We start from the raw sequence: 24158 nt of genomic DNA on the forward strand, positions 1-24158 counted from the left end.
TTTCTTTTATACTTAGATCTGGTATCATCCTTTTATAATAATTAATTATTCCAATAAATCCTCTTAAAGTTCTTAAATTGTGTGGTGTTTTATATTCCTGAATGACTTGTGTCCGTTCTGGATCCATTTCGATTCCCTTAGTGTTAAGTTTATAACCTAGATATATGACTTCTTTTTGAAAAAATGTACATTTTTCTTGATTTATTTTTAGTCCCACTTTGTCTAATCTATTTATTATAATTTTTAGATGTTTCTCATGATCTTCAGCCGTTTTAGAAAAAATTAAGATATCATCAATGTAGTGAATTACAAAATGTTCATATTGATCCAAAATATCATGAAGACATCTACATAGAGCACTGCAAGATGATTGAAGTCCAAATGGTACTACTTTGAATTGATATACTACTCCATCTATCTGAAATCCTGTATACTGTCTACTTTTTCTTTCTAGAGGTATTAACCAGAAACTATGCTGTAAATCGATTTTAGTGAAAAATGACATTCCTGTAATTCTTCCTAATATTCCATCTATACTCATTGGTGCTTCAAATTGCTTTTCAGTAATCTTGTTAATATTCCTTGCATCCAAACATAACCTGATTTCACCTGATCTTTTTCGTACTACTACTATGGGGTTAATAAAACGTGTGTCTGCCTTCTCAATGATCCCATCTTCTAACATATTATTAATTGTTTTGTTTACTTCTTCTCTGTATTTATATGGTATTGGGTATGATTTTGTTTTAAAATCTTTTTCTTCTTTAACTTTTATACTATGGATATAATTTTGTGCAATTCTATTTTCTTTATTGACAAGTCCCCTGTGTTGCTGCAATATGGAAATGACTATTGATTTATATTCTTCAGGGCAATTTAAAACTTTCATTATATCTTCTTCTTTACAAATAAAATTATTCTTCATTATGTACTCATTATTCCTTGCTTCCAATTTTACGCACTCCGCCTCGTAGGCATCCATCTGCTTAAAATTTCCATTCCTTAAATATTCACTACAATAATTATTCTTTACATTCTTTTGGGACATTTCCCTATCATCAAAATACATTTCTTCTTCATAAACATCATTATTTTCTTTTAATAATATCCTATCAACTCTTATTCCTTCTTCTACCTCATCTTTCTGCATAAATTTAATTATTTGCCCTTCCAAAGTTACCATTTTTTCTTCAAAATCTATCTTTACTTTCTTCTTTTCCAATTCATCATTTCCCATTAATATATCAACACATAAATCCTTGACAATAAATCCTTGCATATTAATTTCTTTATTAAGAATATTAATTTTAAAATTGGCTAGTTTATCAATTTCACCCAACTTCTTATTATTTGCACCAATAATTTTAATTTTTGGAATCTTTATTATATCTGATAGTTTTAATGTATTAAAAATAAAATTCTCCGAGACTAAAGTACTTTCTGAACCAGTATCTATCATAATCTTAATCATTTTATTTTTGGCCAAAGCATTTATATAAATTAAATTAATAGATTCAATAATTTTCTCTTCATCTAAAGAAATAAATTCAGAAGGTTTTTCATAATAGCAATGGCCTAACTTGTAATTCAGAAAGTTTACTGCACAAAATTTTGATTATTAGAATTGTCAGATTGTATCTGACCACTTGGATCTGATGTCCTATGTCTTTCCCTACTATGACTTCTACTCACATTCTCCTGCCTTGTACTACTTCGTTCCCTGTCTTCGCAGCTTCTATTCCTTCGAACACAATTTACCTGTCTGTTATAGTTAGGTTGTTCTGTATTTCTTCTATTGTTAAAATCTTGTCTATTATTATTAGTACTGTTATTAAAATGTTGTCTATTATAATTAGTATTATTATTAAAATTTTGTCTATTATAACTAGTATTATTATTAAAGTTCTGTCTATTTGGATTAGTGTTAGTATTATTAAAATTTTGTAAATTATCACCATACCTAGTATTATTGTTATATGATTGTCTATATTGTTGATTATCATTTTTATTATATTGAAAAGTATTGTTGTTTTTTCTGTTGTTATTATTACTTGTCATATTGCCTCTTTGTATTCTTTGAATAAAATTAATAAAACTATCTATTGTTTGAATATTTTGTACAGTTACGGTTTGCACAACATCAGCATCAAAATGTCTAGATACATTTAAGACTGTTTCATCCTCTCTAAGTGGTGGTTCTAAATATTTTGCAACTGTTATCAATTTCAATGCATAATCTACCATATTTGATTTTAAATTTTGATTATACTTTCCAAAATATAGAATTTCTCTAAACTTTGCTTGCTCTAATTCACCCCAATAATAATTTAAAAATTTATTTTCAAATGTTTGAAAGTTATCTAAATCATTTTCAATACTAGCAAACCAAGTTGCTGCATTGTCATTTAATGTCACTCTAATATAATCTTTAATATCATTAATATTATTCACAAATCTTAATTTGTGTTTTAAACTATTTATGTATACTCTAGGATGCAAATTTTTTATATTACCAGAGAATTTAATCCCAGTCTCATTTGTTAAATTTAAGTAAGGTCTCCCTATGTCTCTCATTTGTGAAATATCATCTATTCTCTGTTCCACATTTCTTATTTGATTACTATTTATTTGGATATTTTGTTGTATATCGTCTAATTTTTCTTCTGTGTTTCTCCTGTCTTCGTTAATTTTTACTTCTAAGTTACATTTCTGTAACTCTATTTTCTGTTCTATATCTATCTTATTATCTTGAATAATCCTCTTTACTTCTGTCCTCTCATTGTCTATCCTTTTCTTGTAGTCATTCCGTATACTTTTTATTTCATTTGCTACTTTTTTCTCTGCAGCTTCAAGTTTTTTATCCATTTGTTTTACAATTTTATTATTATTATCTTCTATTTTCTTTTCTAATTTTCTATAATTCTCTTCCAATTTCTGTTCCATTTTTTTCATGTCTTCTTTGACTTCTTTTGAATTCTCTTCCAATTTTTTCGTATTCTCTTCCATTTTCTGTTCCATTTTTTTCATGTCTTCTTTGAATTCTTTTGAATTCTCTTCCATTGTCTTGTTCATCTGCATCATTAATGACATCAAAGCTGCCATATTGACATTTTCCTCTCTTTCTGGATTCATTTCTGCAGTATCTTGTGGAACTTGAACTAAACTCTCCTCTTGTATAGGTTGTGTTTCTACTTCCACATCTTCTTCATTCTTTTTGCTTCTTGTACCTTTCTTTCCTTGAGACATTTTGAGACTTTACTTGTTCAAATATAATTAAAAATAAAATCTATAATTTTTTTTTTACTGATATGTAATTTAATTATATGAGAGCACTTATCTTCCCAAACTAATTCTTTTAAATAGAGAGCCACCGCGTTGGGTGCCAAATTGTTATGATGTGTTTTTTTGTTTGAATGATGAGCAATGAGTATTTTTAATAATATAATATATAGGGTTTTTATCGCGGTTCTCAAAGAATTAGCTTGTAAGTACTTTTTTAAATTATCTTTATTATAACTATTATGAAACACACATATATATCTAACCTAGTCAATGTAAATTTAAAATAAACTATCTTTAAACTGATATTCTTATAAAACTAATTAAACTCTATAGACAATCTAAAATTTAAACAAACTATCTTCAAAATTGAAATTGTTATGACACTAACTAAATTATATTAACAAAATTTTGTACCTTTCTTTCACTGAATGCCTAAATGAACTGTTTTCCACTAAGTATATAGATTCTAATCACCACTGAATGTCTTCGTACTTCAGTTATCCTTGTTTTTTGTGAAATTACTTTTTTCAATTATCAGCTTCTACCAATTTAAGATATAGTTTTCTTCTCCAGCATTTATACACCACCAACCAAACCAGCAAACAGCATTTATATTTATTCTTCTTTTCAATATACCAATATCCAATTATTATAAGTTGATTTATACTAATCTCCAACCATAATATAATTTAATTTCTTCCAATATACTTTTATAATCTTCAATAATTATTTGTGTATAATTATAAATGTGCATTAATTATATGCATAATTTTTAATCTTCATTTAACTCACTATATTAAACAATTTGACTATTTGTACCTGATTCTCTGACTCCAAATAATCTTTCATATTTCTTACTAAACTTTTCTGACTGACTTCTTGAAAATTCTGAACAATTTACTTCACTAAATGTGTCTAATAACTTTCATAATAAACTGGCCTGACTTCTGACTAAAAACTTCCAAAAACTTCTGAACAATTGACTTCACTAAGTAAATGTATCTATCTTCTAACTAACTTTCATGATAAAACTGCTAAAAACTGCCATCTTGAATCCAAATCACGGGTATTTATATCTTTTGGACATTCTAGAACCATCTCGTAAGAGATCATGTTCCAATTTTGTTCTATTTCATACTTGTATGAATTTTCTGGAACAAACCATTTCGCAAACATGGCCATCTCCGGAGATCCAGAGAATTCCATTCTTTTCTATTAATAATTTTGTTTACATTTAGGCTTTTCAGATCAGAATATATAATTAAATTAGTAACTTAACATTCTAATTTAATAAAATACACATTTCAAACAATATATTATTATAACCCACTTTATATTCGTAAATATTTTTAAACGTCACTTCAGAGTATAAATATCTGTCAATCTCCGAGAGTATTTTTGGTTGCCTAAGCACATGGCTCACTTATATATATTTACAATATTAAAATACAACTTTTTACAATTATTATGCTAATTTATTAAAAATGCCCTCACATAAATATATTTTTATTAAATTCTCTAGTATATAACTTATTTAAAACAACCAAATATCTAATATTATGTAGTATATAACTTATAAATTATTTTCTATAAACCCTAATCGTCACAATATATATAAGTAAAATGTAATGGCATGTTTTGTTAAATTTCAGAGGTTTTGTTAAATTTACAAATGAAATAGAAAGACGGTATTAGATTTAATTTCGATACAAGACGCTTATACGTATTTCAATCTCTTCAGGTCTCATCAGACAGACATATGCAGTTGCTCCGATGTCGCTCTGATGAGACCTAAAGAGGTTGAAATACGTATAAGCGGCTTGCAGATGCCCTGCATCAAAATTAAATTTAATACCGTCTTTCTATTTTAGTTCTTTACTCGATTTCGAGTACCAGAAACTAAATTCACTAAGAATTTGTACCGTGATGAACGGCATGAGGAATGCAAATTATAGATTCCCTAGCCGACTAATTTATCAATCTGTCTGCTTTGCAAGTTTTAGAAAGAGGTAAATGAAGAATAAAAATCCAGTATTTTAGTAATATTGTCACAATACAAATTTTAATATTCATTTTATTATTTTAGGCAAATCTTTTGCAGTTATGGCGCTGAAAATAATATTAGTAACCATACTTCAGAATTTCGAAATGGAATCAGTAGGTAAATTGGGAGATATAAAACTGAAAACTGACATTAGTGTCCGTCCGAAAGATGAATGTTTTCCCGTTCAAATAAGGAAAAGACAGTTTTTCGCTTGACAGTTTAATTAAATAAATAATTTGGTTTTGGTATTAATTTAAAACTAATAAATTTATATTTTTTATTATGTATCTTAGTATACCAGTAATCTTATACAGTGTGACGCAAAAGTATGGAATAAATTCAATATTTCACAGCAGAGGCGTGCGGTCCATGGATGCAAGGGATGCATTGCATCCCCTAAAATCTAAAATTTATTATCATTAGTTAAAACTACATAATCATATTTCAAATTGATTTGTAATAATTCAAATATTTAAAGATAAAATATGTTTTTTAAGAAATCATTAAAGAAGAAATAAAAGAAGCACAATTTATTTCCATTGTTCTAGTTGAAACTACAGATATCGTCAATTTGAGTCAATTGTCAGTTGTTCTGCGTTACATCAAAAATAATGATGAAATACAAGAACGATTTTGGGGATTTTTGGATATAACTGCAGATAGATTGGCAGAAGGTATATATAGACATGTTTGTAATATAGTTGAGGAACTGGACTGTGGTTCCAAACTTGTCGCTCAAAGTTATGATGGAGCTGCTGTAATGGCTGGGCACCTGGAAGGACTTCAAACCAAAGTTAAGGAGAGGTTTCAAAATGCAATTTTTGTGCACTGCTTTGCACACAGGCTAAATTTAGTTCTAGCGCAATCAGTCGCACTCAATAAGACTTGCAAAGTATTTTTCCAAACCTTAAGCGGAATGGCTGCTTTTTTTTTAAATCGTTCAAAAGGACACATGCTTTAGATGTCATTCTTCAGAAAAGGTTCCCTCGAGCAGCTCCCACCAGATGGAACTACAATGGGAGGTTAGTAAAAACAGTTTCCTAATATCGGCAATTCCTAATAGGTGATAGGAGTTATTTGAAAGCATTTTGGAACATAAAGACCGTTGGGATCCTAAAACTGTGAATTCCTCAAGAGGTTATTTGGAATTAGTCAAACGAGATTTTGATTTTAATTTTTTGCTTCAAGTATTTTCTGAAATATTTCCTTATACAGACATTTTATTTGATGTATTGCAGACTAAATCGAATGATATTGGATTTTGTATTAAAAAAATTAACGAATTCGAAGTCCAACAGACAGAGGGAGCAATTTGATATCATGTGGCAAAAGCTTGCGACCTCGAAGAGATGGAACCCAAGAGAAAACGCATTAGAATTGACGATGTAGGCGACACAAAAATATCTACTTTTTTGTGAAATAATAGATAATATTTCCCAGCAGCTTAAAGAAAGATTTAAAAACCTTTGTGAGTTAAGATTTGTGGAGTTATGGAACTTCAATAAATATGCCAACTGTAGTTTCCCGGAAGAGGCTTTTAATTGTCTAAAAAAACATGCAAACTTTTTTGACATTCATTCCCTGTATTCCCAACTGTGCGTTTTTTATTCTCCTCAATACGCTGTACAAACTGATACTAGTTCTAAAATGCTGACATTTCTTAAACAAACTGAACTGGATGAAGCATATAGTGAGGTTTGAAAATGATGTGACTTAGTGATGGCAATACCTGCTACAAGTGCGTCTGTAGAACGAAGTTTTTCTGTACTAAAGCGGATTAAAAACTTTGTCAGAAATTCCACAAGTGACGAGAGGCTAGCTAACTTAGCGATTTTATCAATTAAAAAAGAACTTGTCTGAAAGAACAAGAAAGTCTGAAAATCCCAGTTTTTATGAGTCTGTCATTAACGAGTTTGCCAAGGATCACAGAAGAATAGAGCTGCACTACAAGTAAAAAGGTTAGTAAGTATTTTTATAATTTCCTTTAATTTGCATCCCTTTCTTCAAATGTCAGGGCACGCCACTGCCGAGCACCTTGTTTGAAAGGTCTCTTAATCGCATATGCAACGATGTATCATTGGCTTATTTGTTTCTAGACGGTTAAATAAAATTATGTTCTTAGTTAAAATATCTTAAAACACGTCAATTTTAATTTTTGAAGAACCATCAATTGCTCTATATTTGTTGGATATTACGTCATCAATGTTGGCGTAATAACGTAATTGACGGTTTTTTTAATAAAAACCGAGGTCACGGGACACCTCATTTGAAAGGTCTCCTAATCGCCTTTACAACAATATATTATTCGAATATTTATTTTTACAGGGTTAACCAAAATATGTACCGAGTTGAGTTAAATAAAATTAGATTAAGTACTCATTCACTAAACTAAATTATGTTAGGAAAGAATTTACCTCTTTCTCATTGCATCATTGCTGAAGGTCGTTAATTTAAGTCTTAAAAGGAATTAAAATAAGAAACGGTTATTGTTAATATGGGTCAACTATTGTTAAATTTCCTCAATACCGTTTGCACAGGTAAAAGTCTTAAATTTACATTTTAACGACAGGCTCTATTCAAAAACATATTTTGGTTTAAGCCGCCCCTGCTGTAAATTGCCTTAAAATTTTGATTTATTACTCCGTCCCAATTACGAAAAGATTAAAGCTTTATTAATAAAAAAACACCTTATTCACATTATATATTTTATTTCTTATAAGTTTACAATATATTGTTGTTCATATAAAGTATTCATTTTGTAACGAAAAAGCTAACAAGAGTGGATGATAAAAAGCTAATCGTACACAAAATTTTAAGAATGCTTCGTTGCTCAATCCGGAAGCTTCATTGGGGTGGGTAATGATGTAGTTGATAGAGTAATAATAGATCAAAACAGATGTATAAAAGGTAGATATATAACAAATAGATAAATAAGAGAATAAATAAGTTAGATAATAATTTGACAATAGGAAAACAAGAAATACTAAACAGTGCTAAGCTGCAAATATTAGGACACCAATAAAGAACTCGAGATTAAATTAATTAGACATTACATCGACATTTCAGCGACAACTCGGAACTAACTTGAAATTGAGTCTTACTATCTCTTTTATAAGTTCGGTAAAAACTAATTAAATTTTGAGAGTGGTAGCTTAAAGACGATCTCAGTTATATTTTTTTAGAAAGAAGTCTACAGTTGGTTCCCTTGGGAAAATCCTCAATAATTTTAACTTAATTGCGCCCAGAGTTAATTTATTACGAAAAGGGAACTTCCAAGTATTGCATACTTGACTCATTCAAAACGGTAAGGGATAATCTCTACACACATCATTACAAAAACTCTCTAAAGAATATTTTGGTGCGGAACCATGAAAGGTTTTAAATTTAAGAAAATTTAAGATTTATTTTAAAGTACCGTAAAACGGGGTTACTTTGCACTGAGCAGGGTAACTTTGCACCAAACGTGTAAAAGTATATTATTTTGTGTAAACCTACGCTCAATTTTGTTTATATATTTGTACTACCTCTAGAGCACATAGGCAACATCGCAATACGTGAGTAAGACGCGTGAGATTGTCTGCGGTCGCCAGTTATCTATCAGCAACGGTTGAAATATTAACCTCGAAAATCTATTATTTTCTAACTTTGCAAAATCATACTGTGCAGACAGTCCCAGCGGACACAAATTGGTAAGTACACGTCTAATGGCATATACCACAATCGATTGCGATTTTTAGTTGTTAAAATAACGGTTTTAAATCAGGATATCAATAACAAAAAAAACATTGTTTACATGTGCACTTAACCGTCAATTTGCAAGTGGTGCAAAGTATCCCAAAGAGTAAAAGGTTAATAGGAAAATGGTTTTTAGGAAATGCCCAGACGTTATAAAAGGAAACTGGGATCTCGCAAATATGCAGACTACTCAGAAGAAGATTTGAAAGCATGTCTATCAGCAATAAAAGATGGAATGAGTACAAGAGTTGCCGCTGAATCCTTTAACATTCCAAGAAAAACTATTTTTTACAAATTAAAAGGAGTACACGCTGGAAAACCTGGATACCCATAAATATTCTCTCATGAAGAGGAAAGGTGCTTAGTACAATGCATTCATAGCTTTAGTGATGCTGGATTTCCTGTTACTGGAATGGAATTACGACAAATAATCAAGACTCATTTAAATCGCAAAGGAAAAAAAGTAACTTGCTTTAAGGATAATACTCATGGTATGGATTGGGTCAAATCATTTTCAAGTCGTTATAAGGACCCTACTGCAAATATAGCCTCAAACATAAAAAGAAGTAGAGCAGTACTCAATGCAGACCAAATGGCTGAATACATACAAAATTTAAAACAAACATTAACTGGTGTGGAGCCACATGTTATTTTTAATTATGACGAGACGAACTTAACACATGATCCCGGCAAAAAAAGGTATTAACTAAACGTGGGGTTAAATATCCAGAACGAATTTGTAACTTTTCAAAAAGTAGCATTTCTCTTATGATGTGTGGAAATCCAGCTGGTGAGCTGCTACCTCCTTATGTGGTGTACAAATCCAAACAAATCCAAGCAAACGTTGGACACCTGGACTGAAAATGGCCCCCTGGTACGCGTTATGCAAATACTGCGTCTGGTTGGTTCGAATCACAGACATTTGCAAATTGGTTTAACACTATTCTATTGCCTAGGCTTAAAAAAATTCAGGGAAAGAAGGTCGTTTTAGGTTGAAGTCCTAGATTTGTGTGGAAAACACGACATTCATTTTATATGTTTGCCTCCGAATAGCACCCACGTTACACAACCGCTAGATGTTGCATTATTTGCCCCAATGAAAAAGGCCTGGATTGAAATTTTATCTGAATATAAGGAAACTCATGTGGGAAGTAGATCAAATGTACTTGAGAAACAGCATTTTCCAACGCTTTTACGATCATTAATCGAAAAAATACAAAAGAATAGCGATGAGATATTAAAGTCGGGATTTAGGAAATGTGGTATTGTTCCTTGTGATATAACACCGCTCTTGGAGCGATTAAAAATAACTCAGCAATCTAGTGTGATAACTGATAGTCATACAACAAATAATAATAAATCAAGTTCGTCAGATATCGAAAACACTTTCATTCGATATTTAGAAGATAAAAGAAAGAAAGCCACCCAGTTTAAGACACGGGGGAAGAAAAAGAAAATAAATGTTCCAGCATGACAAAGTATTGCTCATTCTGAAATTAGTTTAGAAGATCTAACTGAAGCATCTACTTCCACACTTCATCAAGCTATTTAGCCAGAAGTCGTAGATGATTCAGAGAACGATATTGCTTTGGACGACCGCTTTCCACTAGGCAGGGATTTATCAGATGTTGAAATAAATGAGCTGCAAGAGATGGAAGAAGAAAGCAAATTTAATGAAAAACTCGCCTCAGGTTCTCTTGGAACAAATATTGCCGAAAAAATTAAAAACTCTGCATTAGATCATGTTAAAAAAAATATTGGTGAGTACGTTTTATTTGTCTATGAAAATCATGTTTACCCTGGAGTCATAACAGCAATAGAAAATGACGGAGCGATGATCAACGCCATGTCAAAATCGTTAAAGTTTTGGAAATGGCAAAAAAGACGCGAAGAAATATGGTATTCGTGGAACAATGTAATTGGCGCCATAAATCCTCCCAAGAAAATTTCCAAACGAGGATTTTACATTGTTCCAGAATGCGACAAATTCTGGTGGGATAAATTCAAACTTTGTATTTTCACTATTGTACTTATAATAAAGTTTGTTAATTTAAAATGTAGCAATGTTATTTCCCGTTAGGCTTCTTTAATAAATGTAGGTAGGTTTATATGCAAAAAACTGGGCCGACCAACAATGGGTTATAATAAGAGCTATATTACGATCTGTTGAATAGATATTTATAATAAAAAGTTCAGATCTTCTTTCGAATAACGTTATATCCACTCTAAGAAAATGAAACTAAAAACTATGGTGCAAAGTAACTCCGTTTTACGGTACCAAAATAAATTTTAGTAAGTCTTCTTCTAAAATGTCTTTTTCTATTGACATTAGAGACCTCAATTAGAGACAGCACTCTATTATAAGGATCTAAAAGCTGGACAATGATGCAAAGAGGTAACTCTAGAATATTCTTCTTCTTCTTAAGGTGCCGTGCATTTCTGCGTAGCTGTCCACCGTACATCGTCTTGTCAGGTGAGATGTTAAATAGTCAGGATTAAATATTTCTGTTTTTAACAGCATTGCGAAGCATTTCATAGCTGTGGATTCCTGTCCATTGTCGAATATAGCGCAGCCATGACATTTTTTTACGTCCCAGACCTCTCCTACCCTCTATCTTCCCTTCGAGTATCAGTTGCTGAAAAGTATATCTTTCTCCTCGTAATGTGTGTCCCAAGTTTGCAGTCTTCTTACTTTTTACATAACTAAAAAGTTCCCTATCCTGTAAGCCCGCTCTTCTGAGTACTTCCTCATTTCTAACCCTGTCCGTCCATGATATTTTAAGCATTCGACGCAGGCACCACATTTCAAACACTTCAAGTTTGTTAATGGAACTGGCCTTTAACGTCCATGCTTCCATTCCGTACAAGAGAACAGGCCACACGTAACACTTAAGCATCTTGTATTGGAGATTAAGGTCCAATTTGCGATCAGTCAGAAACTTACGAAGCCTCAAAAAAGCATTGCTGGCTTGTTCAACTCTGCTCTTTATTTCATTCTCGGGGTCCCAACCCTCGTTCAGCAAACGAGGGTTGGGACCCCGAGACCGTTTAAATTGCCTGACCTGTTCGATTTCTTCTCCAGAGACATATATATTTGCGTTGGGGTAATCATTTCTACTTATAAGCATTGTTTTTGTCTTCTTGATATTTATTTTCAAACTCCGAGCTTCACTTGCAAGAGTTAGATCATTTAAAAGGCATTGAAGATCTTCGATGTTATCTGCCACTATGGCTGTATCATCGGCATACCTGATGTTATTAATAAATATGCCGTTAACTTTAATACCCTTATTAGAGTCTGCCACTGCTTCTGCGAAGGCTTTTTCTACGTATAAATTGAACAGCATTGGAGACAGTATACAACCTTGCCTTACTCCTTTTTTAATGGAGAAATCTTCTGTTTCGTTGAAATTTTGACGACTTACTCTAGAATATACGCCAATAAAATGACATTAAAAAACATTACAAGATTATATAGACAGAGAAATGAAGGTGTCAGACAAGAGATAAATATTTATTCGATTAATGAGAAAGTAAAAGAATACACAACAAAATAAACACACCATATAAACACAATATTATGTAAAAAGGGACTAACTGAACAATTACTAAATTACAAACTGAAAAGAAGAACATTATATAGGCCTGCCTCCTCTTGAAAATATAGAGCGAGATCTGATGCCAGATAAGGTCAGATCTTAGTAATATATAAAATAAAGTGAAGTAATCTTAAAATGAATATCTATATTTTAATATAAGTTAAGTTTAGTTACTATTAATACTCTAATAGTTTGATCAAATGCAGAACAAACAGCTAATCCTTGTTTATCGACACACCAATCGAAAGAAGTTATGGGCTGATCGGATAATGTGGAATTTTGTAAACAAGATATCTCTCCTGGAATTCCGTAAGGTATTCCATCTGCATCCTTTTCTACCCTCTTATCGGGATATGTGCTAAAAAATAAAATATAGATTAAGTAAAACTGTGATAATCTGTACAAATTATAGAGAGATAGTGTGTTAATATCGATTTTTATTTATGCAACAAGTGCAAAAAGTGTTTGCTTACTTGGCTTAACTACTGATTGTAATTTGCACTAACATAGAAAGAGTGTGTCTATATAAATTGTTATTTATGCAATAATAAAGTTTCGTTTTTGTCATGAACGTAAAAAATAAAGAACGTAAGAAAATGAAACATTAAACAAGTGCAACCATCTAGTTCTTCTTCTTCTTCAGCCTTCAGTATTTCAACTTTGGACATAGGCCTCCCCCAAATCAATCCAGTGTCTTCTATTTTGCGCCACTTGCTTCCAGTTGTGGCCTCCGATCTTCTTAATATCATCAGCACATCTCATTTGTCGTCTTCCTCTGCTTCTCTTTCCTAACCATGGCCTCCACTGTTGTATTTCGTGGTTCCATCTCTTATCCTTCAGTCGGGCATTGTGTCCTGCGAAGCTCCATTTTAATTTGGCAGCATGTTCTCCTGCGTCTTTTACTTTCGTTTTGCTTCTAATCCATTTGTTTGTTTTTTTTTTTTGTCTATAAGTCTCACCCCTAGCATTGATCTTTCCATCGCTCTTTGTGCTTTTACTATCTTATCCATATTGGACTTGGTGAGTGTCCACGTCTGTGAACCATACGTGAGTATAGGGAGGATACACCGATCGTAAATTCTGGTTTTCAAATACTGTTCTATTTGAGTGCTTTTCAAGATTCAACTCAGTTTTCCAAATCCTGCCTACGCTAACCTTATTCTTCTGGTAATTTCGGCAGTTTGATTTTCTTTGTTAATTTTCATTATCTGTCCCAGGTAGATGTATTCGCTTACTGTTTCTAAATTTATGTCGTTCAATGTTATTTCGGGAATGTTCGGTGTATTTGTCATTATTTTTGTTTTTTTCCAAGTTCATCTTAAGACCTACTTTTTCCGAAGCTTGAAATAGCGTCATCATGGTCTGTAGTTCTTTGAAACTTGTAGCGAATATTACAATGTCATCAGCGTATCTTAAATGACTCAGTTTTCTTCCATCAACATTTACTCCCTTATCTGCCCAGTTAATGTCTGAACACGTCTTCAAGTCCAAGTTTGAATAGTTTTGGTGAGATAATATCTCCCTGGCGAACTTCTCTGTTGATTGGTATAGCTTTGGTTTTGGCATCAATTTGTATTTTCATTGTAGCTTTCTTGTAAATATTGTGTATGAGCATTCTGTATCGGGAGTCTATCCTGCAGTTGTTCATAGCTCTCTCTATTGCCCAAAGTTCTATGGAGTCGAATGCCTTTTCATTATCAACGAAGCCAATATATAAGTTCAAGTGATATTCATTGGCTTTCTCTATTAGAGTTCTGACTGTAAGAAGATGATCCGCTGTACTGTAACCTTTTCGGAATCCTGTCTGCTCTACCGGTTGATAGCTATCGAGCTTCGACGTTAACCTGTTAGTTATTACTCTCATAAACAGTTTGTAACCATCTAGTACCTACATCTAAATATGTCTTAATATTTTTTTATTAATTAACTGTTACCATTAAATCATTAAAATTTTGTAACAATCTGAAGAGGAATTTAGCAGCAGTTCTTATATGTTATTTATTGTTTTTATTAAAAAAAATACTATCTATTATTTCTATTGTTTAAAAGTTTGGCCTTTATGATGAGTTTTATTCTTGCTACTGCCATCAAAACATTATTGGTCTATGCTCCGTGTTCAATAATTATCAGCAATTAAGTGAATTTAAAAGGGAACGAATAATAGGAAATGTGAGCTAAAAACTATGCTCTTAGTGATTCGTTGAGCCCACTAGATCAATTGGCAATGAATGGCTGGTTGCTATAAGGCAACAACTCGATATAAGATCCATTTACTTGAAAACTTTGGTCTTCAATTCAAGACCATGTCTCATCTTGCCGTTAACCGAATGACATTGCAGTGGTACCAAGGACGAGTGGAATAAGGAATCGATTCGGGTCGTATTTAGTGTCAGATCTATGTTGTGGATCAACGATTACCAAAGACAGGGTCGCCGAAGAGTCAGAGAAAGAGGATTTATAGGTTGAAGTGTCATAGCATATGAAATTAAATATTTCCAGAAAAAAGTATGAATGCCATAGGTTAGATTTATAATGCCTGGAATCTGTTACAATGCCCTATCTACGAGAACTAAAAAACCCCATTTTCCAGCAAGGTAATGTCAGGTCACACACTGCAGCTGGTACCTTAATGTTTCTCCAAGTAACCATCGCCGTTTTTCCATAGCCTGTTAGATCCCCATACCTTTCTTCCATTAAACATGGAAGAAAGAAGAAGAAAAAATTTCTACTCAGAATTATATAAAACAAAAAAGGAACCACCAGAAGAAATTAAAAACCAACTTAAGGCTAAAATAAAACATGTCAACTGTTATGATGTGTTTTTTGTTTGAATGATGAGCAATGAGTATTTTTAATAATATAATATATAGGGTTTTTATCGCGGTTCTCAAAGAATTAGCTTGTAAGTACTTTTTTAAATTATCTTTATTATAACTATTATGAAACACACATATATATCTAACCTAGTCAATGTAAATTTAAAATAAACTATCTTTAAACTGATATTCTTATAAAACTAATTAAATTCTATAGACAATCTAAAATTTAAACAAACTATCTTCAAAATTGAAATTGTTATGACACTAACTAAATTATATTAACAAAATTTTGTACCTTTCTTTCACTGAATGCCTAAATGAACTATTTTCCACTAAGTATATAGATTCTAATCACCACTGAGAGTCTTCGTACTTCGGTTATCCTTGTTTTTGTGAAATTTCTTTTTCCAATTATCAGCTTCTACCAATTTAAGATATAGTTTTCTTCACCAGCATGTATACACCACCAACCAAACCAGCAAACAGCATTTATATTTATTCTTCTTTTCAATATACCAATATCCAATTATTATAAGTTGATTTATACTAATCTCCAACCATAATATAATTTAATTTCTTCCAATATACCTTTTTTATCTTCAATAATTATTTGTGTATAATTATAAATGTGCATTAAATTATATGCATAATTTTTAATCTTCATTCAACTCACTATATTAAACATTTTGACTATTTGTACTTGATTCACTGACTCCAACTAACTTTCATAATAAACTGCTTGACTTCTGACTAAAAACTTCCAAAACTGCCTAAAAACTCTTCTGACTGCACTATCTAAAACTTTTCTGACTAAAAACTTTCAAAAACTCCCTTCTGACTAAAAAACTTAAAAACTGCTTGACTTCAGACTAAAAACTGCTAAAAACTTCCCAAAACTGCCATCTTGACTCCAAATCACGGGTATTTATATCTTTTGGACATTCTAGAACCATCTCGTAAGATATCATGTTCTATTCAGTTCTATTTAATACATGTCTGAATTTTCTGGAACAAACCATTTCGCAAACATGGCCATCTCCGGAGATCCAGAGAATTCCATTCTTTTCTATTAATAATTTTGTTTACATTTAGGCTTTTCAGATCAGAATATATAATTAAATTAGTAACTAACACTCTAATTTAATAAAATACACATTTCAAACAATATATTATTATAATAACCCCACTTATATTCGTATTATGATTCTTAATTTGACACTTGGAGTATGTATAGTTGGTTGCCTAGGCACATGGCTCACTTAAATCTATTATTTTACAATTTATTATATTTTTCTATTATATTTTTACAATTATTATATGCTAATTTCTTAAAAATGCCCTCACATAAATATATTTTTATTAAATTCTCTAGTATATAACTTATTTAAAACAACCAAATATCTAATATTATGTAGTATATAACTTATAAATTATTTTCTATAAACCCTAATCGTCACAATACCCCAAAAATAATATTTAAAATAAATAATTTACTTATTATTTTTTTAAATATTAATTTTCTCATACCTTATTAAATTTAATAAATTAATAATTCAATTTTTTTTTATTATTTAAAGTGTGTTAAATACATCCCTGTTCGCTGTCTATGTCAAAGCAGAGAACAACGGAGCACAGTTCGGCTATTCTATGGTCAAACTGTCATGTCAAATGGAGAGAATAAAATATAACCTTAATTAAAAATATAATGGATATTGTGTTCTGTTTATTTATAGACAAAATCTAGGAATTATTTCCATTCAAAATAACTTTCATCAATATAAATTGGTAAGTTTTTCCACTTTATTATATTAGAAAGACATTTTTATAGCAATTCTAGTATCGAACCCCAAATTATGATTTTTAGGGTATCAAACAATTTCCATATGTACAAAATTCAACAAGTATGATGTCAAATTTATTCAAAATAATGAAATCTACCATCTACCATTTAACAAATCAAGTCTATTGAATAAAATGGATATATCAGTAAGTTATTAGTGTTATTATATTTGTGTTAAAGGTATAGAAATCATTATTCAATCTCTTCATGATATTGAAAAATGTCGTTGATATGAAATATGCCTCTTAGTCTGTTCTCTGCATCTATTAACACATAACTATTTAGTCCATTCTGATTTTCAATTGTATATGGACCTTCAAACATTGGTTGTAATTTCTTACAACGGTTTTCTTTAACATTACTTTTTCTAAGTGAACGAATTAACACTAGGTCTCCTTTTTGAAATGTGATTGGTTTTTTTATATTTCGATTTTGTCTTCTGATATATTTTTCAGCTTTCCTCCTAATTCGGTTATTCACTTTCTGCATTACTTGTTCTAACATATCCTGATTATATTCACTAATCCACTTTCTGTTTCCTATATGGCCAAACATTAAATATTCTGGTACTTCTTCTGTATTCAAATTATGTGTATTATTTAAAAAATACTCTACTTGTGGTATATGTTGCTGCCAAGTTTCGTGTTGATTTTGACACAGTATCCTTAAATATTTTATAACTTCTTTAATATATCTTTCTGCAGGATTTGCCTGAGGATGTCTGATACTTGTAAAATGAATGTTGATTCCCTTTTTCTCACAAAATGTCTGAAATTTTTGGTTGTTAAAATATGTAGCATTATCTATTATGCAATTTCTAAATGGTCCTATTTCTTCGAAAAATTGATTAATATATAATTTTAATGTTTTAACATTTGTTCTAGAGCAGGGATATAGTTTAATAAATTTTGTATATAAATCAACTATCACTAGTATATGCTTTTTTCCTGTTGGACTGAGAACTAAATTTGAAATAAAATCCATGGAAACTGTATTTAGTTTTTCATATACAACATTAGATTTATATGTGTTCTGGTTTTTGAAATTCTTTTCTTTGTTTAGTTGACATATTGGGCATTGGGTAGTAATTTCTTTTGCTATACTTATGTCATTCTTTGCAAAATAATTGTCCCTAAATAGCATCCATAGCTTTCTTGAACCAATATGCATATAACTGTTATGTAAATTTTTCAATATTTTCTTTGCTAAAGTTCTAGTTATTACATATACTTCTATGCCATTTATTATTTTATAATATACCCCATCTTTCCTAAGGACTTTTTGTTTTTCACTCAAATTGATCTGATCTCTTATAATTTCTTCTTTAGAATATAATCCAGTACTTTCTACTAATTGATTTAATCCAATTTTTATTGTGCGCTGCCCTTTTTGTGGTGTATTTTCTAACCTTGATAAAGCATCTGCCACTATATTGGATTTTCCAGAAATGTATTTGATTTCAAAGCAGTATTCACTAAGTATTAGACTCCACCGATGTATTCTACTGTTTCCATATTTGTTATTTAATATAGACGTTAAAGCTTGGTGATCTGTTTCTATTGTAAATTCATTACCCAACAAATAAAATCTTAATTTTGTGACACAGTGTATTATACTTGCTAGTTCTAATTCTGAAACTGAGTAACCCTTTTCATGTGGCTTTGTGATTCTTGAAATGAATTGTATTGGGTATTCGACCCCATCATGTATTTGTAATAATACCCCTGATAATCTCTCTATTGATGCATCTGTTCTTAGTATGAATGGCTGTGTATAGTCAGGATAGTATATTTTCAACTTTGACAGAAAAATGTTTTTAATTTCTTGGAATGCTAGTTCTCTTCTCTGATCCCATCTCCATTTTACACCTTTTCTCAGTAGTTCAAGTAATGGAATTTCTTTTATACTTAGATCTGGTATCATCCTTTTATAATAATTAATTATTCCAATAAATCCTCTTAAAGTTCTTAAATTGTGTGGTGTTTTATATTCCTGAATGACTTGTGTCCGTTCTGGATCCATTTCGATTCCCTTAGTGTTAAGTTTATAACCTAGATATATGACTTCTTTTTGAAAAAATGTACATTTTTCTTGATTTATTTTTAGTCCAACTTTGTCTAATCTATTTATTATAATTTTTAGGTGTTTCTCATGATCTTCAGCCGTTTTAGAAAAAATTAATATATCATCAATGTAGTGAATTACAAAATGTTCATATTGATCCAAAATATCATGAAGACATCTACATAGAGCACTGCAAGATGATTGAAGTCCAAATGGTACTACTTTGAATTGATATACTACTCCATCTATCTGAAATCCTGTATACTGTCTACTTTTTCTTTCTAGAGGTATTAACCAGAAACTATGCTGTAAATCGATTTTAGTGAAAAATGACATTCCTGTAATTCTTCCTAATATTCCATCTATACTCATTGGTGCTTCAAATTGCTTTTCAGTAATCTTGTTAATATTCCTTGCATCCAAACATAACCTGATTTCACCTGATCTTTTTCGTACTACTACTATGGGGTTAATAAAATGTGTGTCTGCCTTCTCAATGATTCCATCTTCTAACATATTATTAATTGTTTTGTTTACTTCTTCTCTGTATTTATATGGTATTGGGTATGATTTTGTTTTAAAATCTTTTTCTTCTTTAACTTTTATACTATGGATATAATTTTGTGCAATTCTATTTTCTTTATTGACAAGTCCCTTGTGTTGCTGCAATATGGAAATGACTATTGATTTATATTCTTCAGGGCAATTTAAAACTTTCATCATATCTTCTTCTTTACAAATAACATTATTCTTCATTATGTACTCATTATTCCTTGCTTCCAATTTTACGCACTCCGCCTCGTAGGCATCCATCTGCTTAAAATTTCCATTCCTTAAATATTCACTACAATAATTATTCTTTACATTCTTTTGGGACATATCCCTCTCATCAAAATACATTTCTTCTTCATAAACATCATTATTTTCTTTTAATAATATCCTATCAACTCTTATTCCTTCTTCCACCTCATCTTTCTGCATAAATTTAATTATTTGCCCTTCCAAAGTTACCATTTTTTCTTCAAAATCTATCTTTACTTTCTTCTTTTCCAATTCATCATTTCCCATTAATATATCAACACATAAATCCTTGACAATAAATCCTTGCATATTAATTTCTTTATTAAGAATATTAATTTTAAAATTGGCTAGTTTATCAATTTCACCCAACTTCTTATTATTTGCACCAATAATTTTAATTTTTGGAATCTTTATTATATCTGATAGTTTTAATGTATTAAAAATAAAATTCTCCGAGACTAAAGTACTTTCTGAACCAGTATCTATCATAATCTTAATCATTTTATTTTTGGCCAAAGCATTTATATAAATTAAATTAATAGATTCAATAATTTTCTCTTCATCTAAAGAAATAAATTCAGAAGGTTTTTCATAATAGCAATGGCCTAACTTGTAATTCAGAAAGTTTACTGCACAAAATTTTGATTATTAGAATTGTCAGATTGTATCTGACCACTTGGATCTGATGTCCTATGTCTTTCCCTACTATGACTTCTACTCACATTTTCCTGCCTTGTACTATTTTGTTCCCTGTCTTCACAGCTTCTATTCCTTCGAACACAATTTACCTGTCTGTTATAGTTAGGTCGCTCTGTATTTCTTCTAGTATTAAAATCTTGTCTATTATTATTAGTACTGTCATTAAAATGTTGTCTATTATAATTAGTATTATTATTAAAATTTTGTCTATTATAACTAGTATTATTATTAAAGTTCTGTCTATTTGGATTACTGTTATTATTATTAAAATTTTGTAAATTATTACCATACCTAGTATTAATGTTATATGATTGTCTATATTGTTGAATATCATTTTTATTATATTGAAAGTTATTATTGTTTTTTCTGTTGTTATTATTACTTGTCATATTGCCTCTTTGTATTCTTTGAATAAAATTAATAAAACTATCTATTGTTTGAATATTTTGTACAGTTACGGTTTGCACAACATCAGCATCAAAATGTCTAGATACATTTAAGACTGTTTCATCCTCTCTAAGTGGTGGTTCTAAACATTTTGCAACTGTTATCAATTTCAATGCATAATCTACCATATTTGATTTTAAATTTTGATTATACTTTCCAAAATATAGAATTTCTCTAAACTTTGCTTGCTCTAATTCACCCCAATAATAATTTAAAAATTTATTTTCAAATGTTTGAAAGTTATCTAAATCATTTTCAATACTAGCAAACCAAGTTGCTGCATTGTCATTTAATGTCATTCTAATATAATCTTTAATATCATTAATATTATTCACAAATCTTAATTTATGTTTTAAACTATTTATGTATACTCTAGGATGCAAATTTTTTATATTACCAGAGAATTTAATCCCAGTCTCATTTGTTAAATTTAAGTAAGGTCTCCCTATGTCTCTCATTTGTGAAATATCATCTATTCTCTGTTCCACATTTCTTATTTGATTATTATTTATTTGGATATTTTGTTGTATATCATCTAATTTTTCTTCTGTGTTTCTCCTGTCTTCGTTAATTTTTACTTCTAAGTTACATTTCTGTAACTCTATTTTCTGTTCTATATCTATCTTATTATCTTGAATAATCCTCTTTACTTCTGTCCTCTCATTTTCTATCCTTTTCTTGTAGTCCTTCCGTATAATTTTTATTTCATTTGCTACTTTTTTCTCTGCAGCTTCAAGTTTTTTATCCATTTGTTTTACAATTTTATTATTATTATCTTCTATTTTCTTTTCTAATTTTCTATAATTCTCTTCCAATTTCTGTTCTATTTTTTTCATGTCTTCTTTGACTTCTTTTGAATTCTCTTCCAATTTTTTTATGTCTTCTTTGATTTCTTTTGAATTCTCTTCCATTTTCTGTTCCATTTTTTTCATGTCTTCTTTGATTTCTTTTGAATTCTCTTCCATTGTCTTGTTCATCTGCATCATTAATGACATCAAAGCTGCCATATTGACATTTTCCTCTCTTTCTGAATTCATTTTGAGACTTTACTTGTTCAAATATAATTAAAAATAAAATCTATAATTTTTTCTTTCTACTGATAATTATTTTAATTATATGAGAGCACTTATCTTCCCAAACTAATTCTTTTAAATAGAGAGCCCCACGTTGGGCGCCAAATTGTTATGATGTGTTTTTTGTTTGAATGATGAGCAATGAGTATTTTTAATAATATAATATATAGGGTTTTTATCGCGGTTCTCAAAGAATTAGCTTGTAAGTACTTTTTTAAATTATCTTTATTATAACTATTATGAAACACACATATATATCTAACCTAGTCAATGTAAATTTAAAATAAACTATCTTTAAACTGATATTCTTATAAAACTAATTAAATTCTATAGACAATCTAAAATTTAAACAAACTATCTTCAAAATTGAAATTGTTATGACACTAACTAAATTATATTAACAAAATTTTGTACCTTTCTTTCACTGAATGCCTAAATGAACTATTTTCCACTAAGTATATAGATTCTAATCACCACTGAGAGTCTTCGTACTTCGGTTATCCTTGTTTTTGTGAAATTTCTTTTTCCAATTATCAGCTTCTACCAATTTAAGATATAGTTTTCTTCACCAGCATGTATACACCACCAACCAAACCAGCAAACAGCATTTATATTTATTCTTCTTTTCAATATACCAATATCCAATTATTATAAGTTGATTTATACTAATCTCCAACCATAATATAATTTAATTTCTTCCAATATACCTTTTTTATCTTCAATAATTATTTGTGTATAATTATAAATGTGCATTAAATTATATGCATAATTTTTAATCTTCATTCAACTCACTATATTAAACATTTTGACTATTTGTACTTGATTCACTGACTCCAACTAACTTTCATAATAAACTGCTTGACTTCTGACTAAAAACTTCCAAAACTGCCTAAAAACTCTTCTGACTGCACTATCTAAAACTTTTCTGACTAAAAACTTTCAAAAACTCCCTTCTGACTAAAAAACTTAAAAACTGCTTGACTTCAGACTAAAAACTGCTAAAAACTTCCCAAAACTGCCATCTTGACTCCAAATCACGGGTATTTATATCTTTTGGACATTCTAGAACCATCTCGTAAGATATCATGTTCTATTCAGTTCTATTTAATACATGTCTGAATTTTCTGGAACAAACCATTTCGCAAACATGGCCATCTCCGGAGATCCAGAGAATTCCATTCTTTTCTATTAATAATTTTGTTTACATTTAGGCTTTTCAGATCAGAATATATAATTAAATTAGTAACTAACACTCTAATTTAATAAAATACACATTTCAAACAATATATTATTATAATAACCCCACTTATATTCGTATTATGATTCTTAATTTGACACTTGGAGTATGTATAGTTGGTTGCCTAGGCACATGGCTCACTTAAATCTATTATTTTACAATTTATTATATTTTTCTATTATATTTTTACAATTATTATATGCTAATTTCTTAAAAATGCCCTCACATAAATATATTTTTATTAAATTCTCTAGTATATAACTTATTTAAAACAACCAAATATCTAATATTATGTAGTATATAACTTATAAATTATTTTCTATAAACCCTAATCGTCACAATACCCCAAAAATAATATTTAAAATAAATAATTTACTTATTATTTTTTTAAATATTAATTTTCTCATACCTTATTAAATTTAATAAATTAATAATTCAATTTTTTTTTATTATTTAAAGTGTGTTAAATACATCCCTGTTCGCTGTCTATGTCAAAGCAGAGAACAACGGAGCACAGT

At 30.0% G+C, this 24158-nt stretch overlaps 2 protein-coding genes across 4 annotated transcripts in view; one reads left to right on the forward strand and one right to left on the reverse strand.

The window, feature by feature from the left end:
• Positions 1–5734, forward strand: part of LOC140435021 (cytochrome P450 4V2-like) — a 56512-nt gene extending 50778 nt beyond the window's left edge. For both annotated transcript variants that reach the window (XM_072523682.1, XM_072523683.1), the window contains exon 10: positions 5369–5734. In XM_072523682.1, the coding sequence (XP_072379783.1) occupies positions 5369–5541 (173 nt within the window). In that variant the 3' untranslated portion in view covers positions 5542–5734. The remainder of the gene's footprint in view (positions 1–5368) is intronic.
• Positions 5735–8068: 2334 nt separating this feature from the next.
• LOC140435024 (dynein axonemal assembly factor 10-like) overlaps positions 8069–24158 on the reverse strand; it is a 38415-nt gene continuing 22325 nt past the window's right edge. For both annotated transcript variants that reach the window (XM_072523689.1, XM_072523688.1), the window contains one exon: positions 8069–13018. In XM_072523689.1, the coding sequence (XP_072379790.1) occupies positions 12811–13018 (208 nt within the window). In that variant the 3' untranslated portion in view covers positions 8069–12810. The remainder of the gene's footprint in view (positions 13019–24158) is intronic.

This window comes from Diabrotica undecimpunctata, chromosome 2, assembly GCF_040954645.1.
Source record: "Diabrotica undecimpunctata isolate CICGRU chromosome 2, icDiaUnde3, whole genome shotgun sequence".
NCBI classification, from domain to species: Eukaryota; Metazoa; Arthropoda; class Insecta; order Coleoptera; family Chrysomelidae; genus Diabrotica; species Diabrotica undecimpunctata.